Here is a 12492-nt window from a genome sequence, read left to right as displayed (position 1 = left end):
AAGAGCAGAACTAAGAGAGCTCTGAGACAAAAGGCAATAATCCAGTGGCTGAGAAAATTCACTAAACACCACAACTTCCCAAGAAAAGGGGGGTGTCCGCTCACAGCCACCATCCTGGTGGACAGGAAACACTCCTGCCCATCGCCAGCCCCATAGCCCAGAGCTGCCCCAGACAACCCAGTGTGACGGAAGTGCTTCAAATAACAGGCACACACCACAAAACTGGGCGTGGACATTAGCCTTCCCTGCAACCTCAGCTGAATGTCCCAGAGCTGGGAAGGGGGAGCAGTGTGAATTAACAGAGCCCCATTCAGCCATCATTTGAGCAGACTGGGAGCCTCCCAACACAGCCCAGCAGCCCAGAACTGCCCTGGGGGGACGGCACTCACCTGCGACATAGCACAGTCATCCCTCAACAGAGGACCCGGGGTGCACAGCCTGGAAGAGGGGCCCACTTGCAAGTCTCAGGAGCCATACGCCAATACCAAAGACTTGTGGGTCAGTGGCAGAGACAAACTGTGGCAGGACTGAACTGAAGGATTAGACTATTGCAGTAGCTTTAAAACTCTAGGATCATCAGGGAGATTTGATTGTTAGGGCCACCCCCCCTACCCGACTGCCCAGAAACACGCCCCACATACAGGGCAGGCAACACCAACTACACACGCAAGCTTGGGACACCAATTGGGCCCCACAAGACTCACTCCCCCACTCACCAAAAAGGCTAAGCAGGGGAGATCTGGCTTGTGGAGAACAGGTGGCTCGTGGACGCCACCTGCTGGTTACTTAGAGAAAGTGTACTCCACGAAGCTGTAGATCTGATAAATTAGAGATAAGGACTTCAACTGGTCTACAAACCCTAAAAGAACCCTATCAAGGTCAGCAAATGCCACGAGGCCAAAAACAACAGAAAATTACAAAGCATATGAAAAAACCAGACGATATGGATAACCCAAGCCCAAGCACCCAAATCAAAAGACCAGAAGAGACACACCTAGAGCAGCTACTCAAAGACCTAAAGATGAACAATGAGACCCTAGTACGGGATATGAAGGAAATCAAGAAGACCCTAGAAGAGCATAAAGAAGACATTGCAAGACTAAATAAAAAAATGGATGATCTTATGGAAATTAAAGAAACTGTTGACCAAATTAAAAAGATTCTGGACACTCATAGTACAAGACTAGAGGAAGTTGAACAACGAATCAGTGACCTGGAAGATGACAGAATGGAAAATGAAAACATAAAAGAAAGAATGGGGAAAAAAATTGAAAAACTCGAAATGGACCTCAGGGATATGATAGATAATATGAAACGTCCGAATATAAGACTCATTGGTGTCCCAGAAGGGGAAGAAAAGGGTAAAGGTCTAGGAAGAGTATTCAAAGAAATTGTTGGGGAAAACTTCCCAAATCTTCTAAACAACATAAATACACAAATCATAAATGCTCAGCGAACTCCAAATAGAATAAATCCAAAAAAACCCACTCCGAGACATATACTGATCACACTGTCAAACATAGAAGAGAAGGAGCAAGTTCTGAAAGCAGCAAGAGAAAAGCAATTCACCACATACAAAGGAAACAGCATAAGACTAAGTAGTGACTACTCAGCAGCCACCATGGAGGCGAGAAGGCAGTGGCACGATATATTTAAAATTCTGAGTGAGAGGAATTTCCAGCCAAGAATACTTTATCCAGCAAAGCTCTCCTTCAAATTTGAGGGAGAGCTTAAATTTTTCACAGACAAACAAATGCTGAGAGAATTTGCTAACAAGAGACCTGCCCTACTGGAGATACTAAAGGGAGCCCTACAGACAGACAAACAAAGACAGGACAGAGAGACTTGGAGAAAGGTTCAGTACTAAAGAGATTCGGTATGGGTACAATAAAGGATATTAATAGAGAGAGGGAAAAATATGGCAAACATAAACCAAAGGATAAGATGGCCGATTCAAGAAATGCCTTCACGGTTTTAACGTTGAATGTAAATGGATTAAACTCCCCAATTAAAAGATATAGATTCGCAGAATGGATCAAAAAAAATGAACCATCAATATGTTGCATACAAGAGACTCATCTTAGACACAGGGACACAAAGAAACTGAAAGTGAAAGGATGGAAAAAAATATTTCACGCAAGCTACAGCCAAAAGAAAGCAGGTGTAGCAATATTAATCTCAGATAAAATAGACTTCAAATGCAGGGATGTTTTGAGAGACAAAGAAGGCCACTACATACTAATAAAAGGGGCAATTCAGCAAGAAGAAATAACAATCGTAAATGTCTATGCACCCAATCAAGGTGCCACAAAATACATGAGAGAAACACTGGCAAAACTAAAGGAAGCAATTGATGTTTCCACAATAATTGTGGGAGACTTCAACACATCACTCTCTCCTATAGATAGATCAACCAGACAGAAGACCAATAAGGAAATTGAAAACCTAAACAATCTGATAAATGAATTAGATTTAACAGACATCTACAGGACATTACATCCCAAATCAACAGGATACACATACTTTTCTAGTGCTCACGGAACTTTCTCCAGAATAGATCATATGCTGGGACATAAAACAAGCCTCAATAAATTTAAAAAGATTGAAATTATTCAAAGCACATTCTCTGACCACAATGGAATACAATTAGAAGTCAATAACCATCAGAGACTTAGAAAATTCACAAATACCTGGAGGTTAAACAACACACTCCTAAACAATCAGTGGGTTAAAGAAGAAATAGCAAGAGAAATTGCTAAATATATAGAAACGAATGAAAATGAGAACACAACATACCAAAACCTATGGGATGCAGCAAAAGCAGTGCTAAGGGGGAAATTTATAGCACTAAACGCATATATTAAAAAGGAAGAAAGAGCCAAAATCAAAGAACTAATGGATCAACTGAAGAAGCTAGAAAATGAACAGCAAACCAATCCTAAACCAAGTACAAGAAAAGAAATAACAAGGATTAAAGCAGAAATAAATGACATAGAGAACAAAAAAACAATAGAAAGGATAAATATCACCAAAAGTTGGTTCTTTGAGAAGATCAACAAGATTGACAAGCCCCTAGCTAGACTGACAAAATCAAAAAGAGAGAGGACCCATATAAACAAAATAATGAATGAAAAAGGTGACATAACTGCAGATCCTGAAGAAATTAAAAAAATTATAAGAGGATATTATGAACAACTGTATGGCAACAAACTGGATAATGTAGAAGAAATGGACAATTTCCTGGAAACATATGAACAACCTAGACTGACCAGAGAAGAAATAGAAGACCTCAACCAACCCATCACAAGCAAAGAGATCCAATCAGTCATCAAAAATCTTCCCACAAATAAATGCCCAGGGCCAGATGGCTTCACAGGGGAATTCTACCAAACTTTCCAGAAAGAACTGACACCAATCTTACTCAAACTCTTTCAAAACATTGAAAAAAATGGAACACTACCTAATTCATTTTATGAAGCTAACATCAATCTAATACCAAAACCAGGCAAAGATGCTACAAAAAAGGAAAACTACCGGCCAATCTCCCTAATGAATATAGATGCAAAAATCCTCAACAAAATACTTGCAAATCGAATCCAAAGACACATTAAAAAAATCATACACCATGACCAAGTGGGGTTCATTCCAGGCATGCAAGGATGGTTCAACATAAGAAAAACAATCAATGTATTACAACACATTAAAAACTCGAAAGGGAAAAATCAATTGATCATCTCAATAGATGCTGAAAAAGCATTTGACAAAATCCAACATCCGTTTTTGATAAAAACACTTCAAAAGGTAGGAATTGAAGGAAACTTCCTCAACATGATAAAGAGCATATATGAAAAACCCACAGCCAGCATAGTACTCAATGGTGAGAGACTGAAAGCCTTCCCTCTAAGATCAGGAACAAGACAAGGATGCCCGCTGTCACCACTGTTATTCAACATTGTGCTGGAAGTGCTAGCCAGGGCAATCCGGCAAGACAAAGAAATAAAAGGCATCCAAATTGGAAAAGAAGAAGTAAAACTGTCATTGTTTGCAGATGATATGATCTTATATCTAGAAAACCCTGAGAAATCAACGATACACCTACTAGAGCTAATAAACAAATTTAGCAAAGTAGCGGGATACAAGATTAATGCACATAAGTCAGTAATGTTTCTATATGCTAGAAATGAACAAACTGAAGAGACACTCAAGAAAAAGATACCATTTTCAATAGCAACTAAAAAAATCAAGTACCTAGGAATAAACTTAACCAAAGATGTAAAAGACCTATACAAAGAAAACTACATAACTCTACTAAAAGAAATAGAAGGGGACCTTAAAAGATGGAAAAATATTCCATGTTCATGGATAGGAAGGCTAAATGTCATTAAGATGTCAATTCTACCCAAACTCATCTACAGATTCAATGCAATCCCAATCAAAATTCCAACAACCTACTTTGCAGACTTGGAAAAGCTAGTTATCAAATTTATTTGGAAAGGGAAGATGCCTCGAATTGCTAAAGACACTTTAAAAAAGAAAAACGAAGTGGGAGGACTTACACTCCCTGACTTTGAAGCTTATTATAAAGCCACAGTTGCCAAAACAGCATGGTACTGGCACAAAGATAGACATATAGATCAATGGAATCGAATTGAGAATTCAGAGATAGACCCTCAGATCTATGGCCGACTGATCTTTGATAAGGCCCCCAAAGTCACCGAACTGAGCCATAATGGTCTTTTCAACAAATGGGGCTGGGAGAGTTGGATATCCATATCCAAAAGAATGAAAGAGGACCCCTACCTCACCCCCTACACAAAAATTAACTCAAAATGGACCAAAGATCTCAATATAAAAGAAAGTACCATTAAACTCCTAGAAGATAATGTAGGAAAACATCTTCAAGACCTTGTATTAGGAGGCCACTTCCTAGACTTTACACCCAAAGCACAAGCAACAAAAGAGAAAATAGATAAATGGGAACTCCTCAAGCTTAGAAGTTTCTGCACCTCAAAGGAATTTCTCAAAAAGGTAAAGAGGCAGCCAACTCAATGGGAAAAAATTTTTGGAAACCATGTATCTGACAAAAGACTGATATCTTGCATATACAAAGAAATCCTACAACTCAATGACAATAGTACAGACAGCCCAATTATAAAATGGGCAAAAGATATGAAAAGACAGTTCTCTGAAGAGGAAATACAAATGGCCAAGAAACACATGAAAAAATGTTCAGCTTCACTAGCTATTAGAGAGATGCAAATTAAGACCACAATGAGATACCATCTAACACCGGTTAGAATGGCTGCCATTAAACAAACAGGAAACTACAAATGCTGGAGGGGATGTGGAGAAATTGGAACTCTTATTCATTGTTGGTGGGACTGTATAATGGTTCAGCCACTCTGGAAGTCAGTCTGGCAGTTCCTTAGAAAACTAGAGATAGAGCTACCATTCGATCCAGCGATTGCACTTCTCGGTATATACCCGGAAGATCGGAAAGCAGTGACACGAACAGATATCTGCACGCCAATGTTCATAGCAGCATTATTCACAATTGCCAAGAGATGGAAACAACCCAAATGTCCATCAACAGATGAGTGGATAAATAAAATGTGGTATATACACACGATGGAATACTACGCGGCAGTAAGAAGGAACGATCTGGTGAAACATATGACAACATGGATGAACCTTGAAGACATAATGCTGAGCGAAATAAGCCAGGCACAAAAAGAGAAATATTATATGCTACCACTAATGTGAACTTTGAAAAATGTAAAACAAATGGTTTATAATGTAGAATGTAGGGGATCTAGCAGTAGAGAGCAATTAAGGAAGGGGGAACAATAATCCAAGAAGAACAGATAAGCTATTTAACGTTCTGGGGATGCCCAGAAATGACTATGGTCTGTTAATTTCTGATGGATGTAGTAGGAACAAGTTCACTGAAATGTTGCTATAGTATGTAACTTTCTTGGGGTAAAGTAGGAACATGTTGGAAGTTAAGCAGTTATCTTAGGTTAGTTGTCTTTTTCTTACTCCCTTGCTATGGTCTCTTTGAAATGTTCTTTTATTGTATGTTTGTTTTCTTTTTAACTTTTTTTTTCATACAGTTGATTTGAAAAAAGAAGGGAAAGTTAAAAAAAAAAAAAAAAAGAAAAAAGACAAACAAGGAAGAAAAAAAAAAAAAAAAAACGAGGTAGTGCCCCCTTGAGGAGCCTGTGGAGAATGCAGGGGTATTCGCCTACCCCACCTCCATGGTTGCTAACATGACCACAGACATAGGGGACTGGTGGTTTGATGGGTTGAGCCCTCTACCATAAGTTTCACCCTTGGGAAGACGGTTGCTGCAAAGGAGAGGCTAGGCCTCCCTGTATTTGTGCCTAAGAGTCTCCTCCTGAATGCCTCTTTGTTGCTCAGATGTGGCCCTCTCTCTCTGGCTAAGCCAACTTGAAAGGTGAAATCACTGCCCTCCCCCCCTACGTGGGATCAGACACCCAGGGAAGTGAATCTCCCTGGCAACGTGGAATATGACTCCCGGGGAGGAATGTAGACCCGGCATCGTGGGATGGAGAACATCTTCTTGACCAAAAGGGGGATGTGAAAGGAAATGAAATAAGCTTCAGTGGCAGAGAGATTCCAAAACGAGCCGAGAGATCACTCTGGTGGGCACTCTTACGCACACTTTAGACAACCTTTTTTAGGTTCTAAAGAATTGGGGTAGCTGGTGGTGGATGCCTGAAACTGTTAAACTACAACCCAGAACCCATGAATCTCGAAGACAGTTGTATAAAAATGTGGCTTATGGGGGGTGACAGTGGGATTGGGAGTGCCATGGGGACCAGACTCCACTTTGTCTAGTTTATGGATCGATGTGTAGAAAAGTAGGGGAAGCAAACAAACAGACAAAGGTACCTAGTGTTCTTTTTTACTTCAATTGCTCTTTTTCACTCTAATTATTATTCTTGTTATTTTTGTGTGTGTGCTAATGAAGGTGTCAGGGATTGATTTAGGTGATGAATGTACAACTATGTAATGGTACTGTAAACAATCGAAAGTACAATTTGTTTTGTATGACTGCGTGGTATGTGAATATATCTCAATAAAATGATGATTAAAAAAAAAAAAAAAAAAAAAAAAGGAAAAAAAAAAAAAAAAAAAAAAAAAAAAAAAAAAGAAGATATGGCCAAGTCAAATGACCAAATTAAGAAGCCAAAGAAGATTCAGAATTTGGAACAATTAATCAAAGATGTTCAAACAAATCTCCTAAATAACTTCAATGAATTGGTGAAAGAGATAAAGGAAGTCAAGAAGACACTAGAAGAACATAAAGAAGAATTTTAAACAATAAAGAGAAAAATAGCAGATCTTCTGGAAATGAAACATACTGTAGATCAAATTAAAAATATACTAGAAAAAATATATATTAGAGACACACCACAGCAGATTTGAAGAGGACAAAGAAAGAATACGCTTCTTAATTTCCAATTGTATCGCACTGCCTGATATGGCCTTCCATGTTGCAACTTTGCTCTCACTTTTTTTTAAACAAAATTCACATTTTATTTAGATTGAAATAAACTGTACAAAAATGGTTTTCTTCACCAAAAATAACAGCAATACAGATGTGGCCCCCTCTCTCTAGCTAAGCCAACTTGAAAGGTGAAATCACTGCCCTCCCCCATACGTGGGATCAGACATCCAGGGGAGTGAATCTCCCTGGCAATGTGGAATATGACTCCCAGGGAGGAATGTAGATCTGGCATCATGGGATGGAGAACATCTTCTTGAGCAAAAGGGGGAAATGAAAGGAAATGAAATAAGCTTCAGTGGCAGAGAGATTCCAAAAGGAGCCGAGAGGTCACTCTTGTGGGCACTCTTATGCACAATATAGACAACCCTTTTGAGGTTCTGATGAATTGGGGTAGCTGGTGGTAGATACCTGAAACTATCAAACTACAACCCAGAACCCATGAATCTTGAAGACGATTGTATAAAAATGTAGTTTATGAGGGGTGACAATGGGATTGGGAAAGCCATAAGGACCACACACCACTTTGTCTAGTTTATGGATGCATGAGTAGAAAAATGGGGGAAGGAAACAAACAAACAAACAGCCAAAGGCACCCAGTGTTCTTTTGTACTTTAATTGCTCTTTTTCACTTTAATTATTATTCTTGTTATTTTTGTGTGTGTGGTAATGAAGGTGTCAGGGACTGATTTTGGTGATGAATGCACAACTATGTAATGGTACTATGAACAATCAAATGTACGATTTGTTTTGTATGACTGCATGGTATGTGAATATATCTCAATAAAATGAATATTAAAAAAATAATAATAGCAATATATTCTGTAGTATTCCTAGATAAACCACAAAACACTTATTTTTGTAGGCTTTCCAAGTTCTGCTTATAAATCAAGATGAGGCCACAGATATAGTCATGAAAATAGAAGAAATCAGACAAATCTGCTGTCAGTATCCATGGCCTCCAATTCTGTCTTGACTATGAAACAAAAATGTTCAACACATACCTGCTAAAAAGCTTAAGAAGACGTAGGCTCAATAAAGGAATGTAAACAGCAACAACCAGATGTGGACAAAGGTATTCGAGCTTTAACTGTAACTTTTTCCTTTAGGTTCATTTGATAAAGACAAAATCTACGCTGAAATCCTTGCTTGACGAGCTTAGTTTCTCTCACTCTCTAGTAATTCCCTTAACCGTTAGTCCAATACAAATTTTTAACAACATACTTAAAAGTCCTTCTAGTTAAAGGTCAATACTGAGCCTCATTGCAACATTTTACAAAATGCATTCCTTCCTTCCACATCTCCTCAAAATTTATTTCCTCAAAGTACTGATAACTGGACTGATAACCTGACAATTGGAGCCACAGTGATGATTAATGTTGTGTCTAAAATGATTTAACTAAAATAATGGAGAGCACACAGAAATGAAATGTGGCACTTACAGTGCTATCTTCCGGAAGAACAAATGAGTCTTCAAAGCATGAGAGTTCAAACAGGGGCCCTTTAAATAGGTAGATTATTAATGACTACTGTATTCAATGGGAGACCTAAAGGCAAAGATAGTCAGTGATTAAGCAGCCTACATATATACCTTACAGCTTTTCCTCCAAATGTAAGAGAAAACCTCTTTTTAAAGTCTCTTAAGTATTTTCAATGGTTCTGAACTACCTGTAGGAAGCTCTGACTTAGTTGTACAGAGTTTATGTGTCCACCATCAAATCCAGATCATGTTTTATATCAAAATTTATATTAAGCAAAGTTTGGTCTGTCAAAGTGTTCCTGAGGTATGCTTTGAGGTGCTTTCGTTCATTTTCATAGCATTCACTCTCAACCTTCACCACAGGAAGAAAGCTTAAGACCTTCAACAAAGCATAAACATTAGGAAAAAACTTGATGTCAAGCAGATTAAGGGCTCCATAAATGGTGGATGGAAGCTCTATATCTTTCCCTCTGTGTTTCCACTTGATTCTCCAACAATGAAGCTTGGCTGAGAGTGTGTCAGGATTGGGTAAGTCCAATCTGTACATGTCAGCATGGTGTTCCTCCGACATATTGAATATGAGCTGTCCCATGACAAGAGTACCAGAGATAAGCATTTAAGAGCTTTGAGGTGCTGTTCTGAGAATATACCTTTAAGTTCTTGAATAATGTGGTCCACTGTTGGGACACTTAGGGTTTCTTTATAGAAACTCTCAGAGGTTAATTGAGATTCCAGGTTACCTTGCTGAGCTCTGCAGAATTTGCCAAGGAGTTTCGTGTGAATATCAAGTTTGGTTGCCAAATTTGTGGCTTCTTCAAACCAAAATTCATGATAAACTTCAATATTTTAGACCACTTCATTATGTGAATGTGTCACTGCAGTCAAGCTGCTGGCTGCAAAGAAGACAGCAGAGGTTTGCTCCTGGAGATTTTTCCCAAAGGCTCTTGTAAAAGATAGAACATTCTTAAGAACAACATGGTAACAATGAAATCAAAATCTGTTACTGCACTACAGAGTACAAATGCTCAGCCAGCTATGCAGTTATTCCATCTAATATTTGTGTCACTATTTATACCATCTAAACATAAAACAAGTGCTTGCAGGAGTTCCACTAAAATTTCAAAAGTATCATGCCTTCCTGTTCTTTGAGAATGGCAAATTTCCTTCAGTTCATTACCTCTTTCTTCATTGCTCTGAAAAGAGGACTGAAATTACACTGTCAAGTTCTAAAAGTAGTTGTGGTGATCGATGGAAAAAAAGAAGAAACTTTCTCAATCATTCCCAATGTAACAGATACGCCCATAACAGGCACCAATTTTGCTAACCACATATGTAAGGCACAGGAAGAGCAGAGTGTGTAGATAGCTTGGGGATATTTCTCTAGAAGTCTAGAAGCAACAACTTTCATCTTGGAAGAAAATCCACTGGACACAACGTAAGCCTGTCCACAACAGTACTCCATGTTTAGTCCCCACTTCTCAGTTATTGTCATGTGAAATTTCATAGCCAAAGTTTCTGCATCAGCTTCATAAGGCAGGAAGCCCACAAATTTTTCTCAGGTTATGCGATTCATCCACAAACCTCACCAACTCTGGCAAGTGCTCTTCCTCTGCTACATCCACCACATTGTCAGTGATAACGGAAAAGAAGTGTGAGTCTCTCACTTCCCTGAGAGTTTCCTCCCGAATGCAGCTCTCACATATCTCTAGTATCTCTGCTGTGTTTTCGAACCAGAACAACATGTTAACTGCTGTTGTCTCAAAGCGCTTTCTCAGAACGTCTTCACCAGAATTTATTTGGCACTCCAGCAATGCTTGAAAGTTAACAGGAGTAAAGAGACCTTCCGGGAGTTCATCAGCCTCATGCCCATCCAAAGGTATGTTTTGTTTCCCCATAAGAACCAAAACTTCAAATAAAGATTTTAGGTATTCTTTGTTTTCCTTCTCTTCAAGGGTTCATCCTGTTTTTCACCCACTTCTTCTGCATTTGTGTTCTGAGCATTGCTGTTGTTTGTTTCTTTATATGTTTGCTCCTGTTCAGAAGTTTCATCAATTTTTTTTCTATTTCAGTGTCCTGATTTCCTCTTCATTCAATTCTTTTATTCGTTTTCTGTCTACTATATGGATTGTTCAAATGACTGGTAAGATCAAATATTGTTGGTATAGCATTATCTCAAAGAACTGTCCTATAAGGACTAATTCTACAGATCATAGAGGTCTCAAAGTGTTTGGCATATAACCGATAATGTTTACTTAGTGATCAGGTGTTTTATCTTCTAAGCCTGCTCTCCTACAATTCACCACCCACTTCTGGCATCTGGCCGGTCTGGCAGGAACCTGATGGCGGCCAGGTCGGACTACGTGCTCTTCCAAGTGCAGTTGGGGGCAGCGCAGAAGTTCGGCATCATCGCCCACCCACCGGCTTGGCAGGGCCGGCACCTCCTCTCACATTTTGACTTTTAGTTCAAAGTCTGTGAATAGTTCTTCGAGTTTTTCTTCCAGATTACTATTTCAGTCTGTAGATAGATCTATTACTTTGTTCTATAATTTTAATTTTGACAATCATATTTTTAATTTGAAGGAGGTCTTTCTCTCATTGCTTCTTTGTAACAGTGATCTGTGCTTGTTGCATTATCTTCTGAAATCTCCCAAATATTACTGATAAAATATATTTTATGTGGTCTTCTCTTCCTTGAAGTAAATGTTTCATCCAAATTAGTTGTTTATTTGTTCAATTGGCTCTTCTTTTTTCATGCCACTGGTTTTCTTAATGTCCTTGAATATCCATTCATAGTCACTTGAATAGTGTATATGGCTGGCCCAAGTCTTCTCTGAAGACATAGGCCTATATTTCCCCATAAGATCTTTTTCTACCAGAGGGAGTTGACTGCTGGAATGTAAGGTGCTATGGTCACATTGAGATATGCAGGCTGGACCAAGGAGGCAAGCTTGGGAGGCCCCAACTGGCAAAAAACAAAACAAAACAGAAACAACAAAAAAAGGGAAGACCTTTACTCTGGTGGTAGAACACATTAATCTATTTCCTTGCTGGGCAGGACTGCCTTTCTTTTTCATTTTTTCCTCCCATCCAAATCTGTAACATAGATAAGTCCCCCCTCCACCACCACCCCCAAGTCACTTCAGGCTCTGCTGTTCCTTTCATGCCCTATCAGACACATTGGAAGCCCTGCCCAGCTAGGTGGTTTACCTCTTATATGGTTTTTGAATTTCAGAAAATGGCAAGTGTCACTGCTGCCTGCTGTTGCTACAGTGAGAGTGTGTGTACATGTTCTGAGGAAAGAGGAAGAATTGGGAAAGGTGTCTGATCAGTCTCTTATTTAAGGTACAGCTTTTTAAATAATGACCCTGATTACTGTACCAAGAACTTGAAGTTTTTGAGGTTCTACTTTCAGCCACAGTTGTTTTTTCTTGTATGCCATTTTGGGTGGTTGTTTTCCAGATAAATATGTCTTCTGCTTTCT

The 12492-nt window shown here is 39.0% G+C and overlaps 2 protein-coding genes and 1 pseudogene across 6 annotated transcripts in view; all 3 read right to left on the bottom strand.

The window, feature by feature from the left end:
• LOC119512040 (WD repeat containing planar cell polarity effector) overlaps nucleotides 1-12492 on the bottom strand; it is a 521497-nt gene that overhangs the window by 385716 nt on the left and 123289 nt on the right. The window lies entirely within an intron of this gene.
• Nucleotides 9175-9603, bottom strand: LOC119512047 (52 kDa repressor of the inhibitor of the protein kinase-like). The gene has a single exon (XM_037806605.1). The coding sequence runs from the start codon at nucleotides 9601-9603 to the stop codon at nucleotides 9232-9234; it is 372 nt and encodes a 123-aa protein (XP_037662533.1). The 3' UTR covers nucleotides 9175-9231.
• On the bottom strand, nucleotides 10231-11415 carry LOC119512073 (annotated as a pseudogene).

This window comes from Choloepus didactylus, chromosome 17, assembly GCF_015220235.1.
Source record: "Choloepus didactylus isolate mChoDid1 chromosome 17, mChoDid1.pri, whole genome shotgun sequence".
NCBI lineage: Eukaryota > Metazoa > Chordata > Mammalia > Pilosa > Megalonychidae > Choloepus > Choloepus didactylus.
Note: the sequence above shows the minus strand (reverse complement) of the source record. Positions and strands in the feature narration are given on the sequence as shown.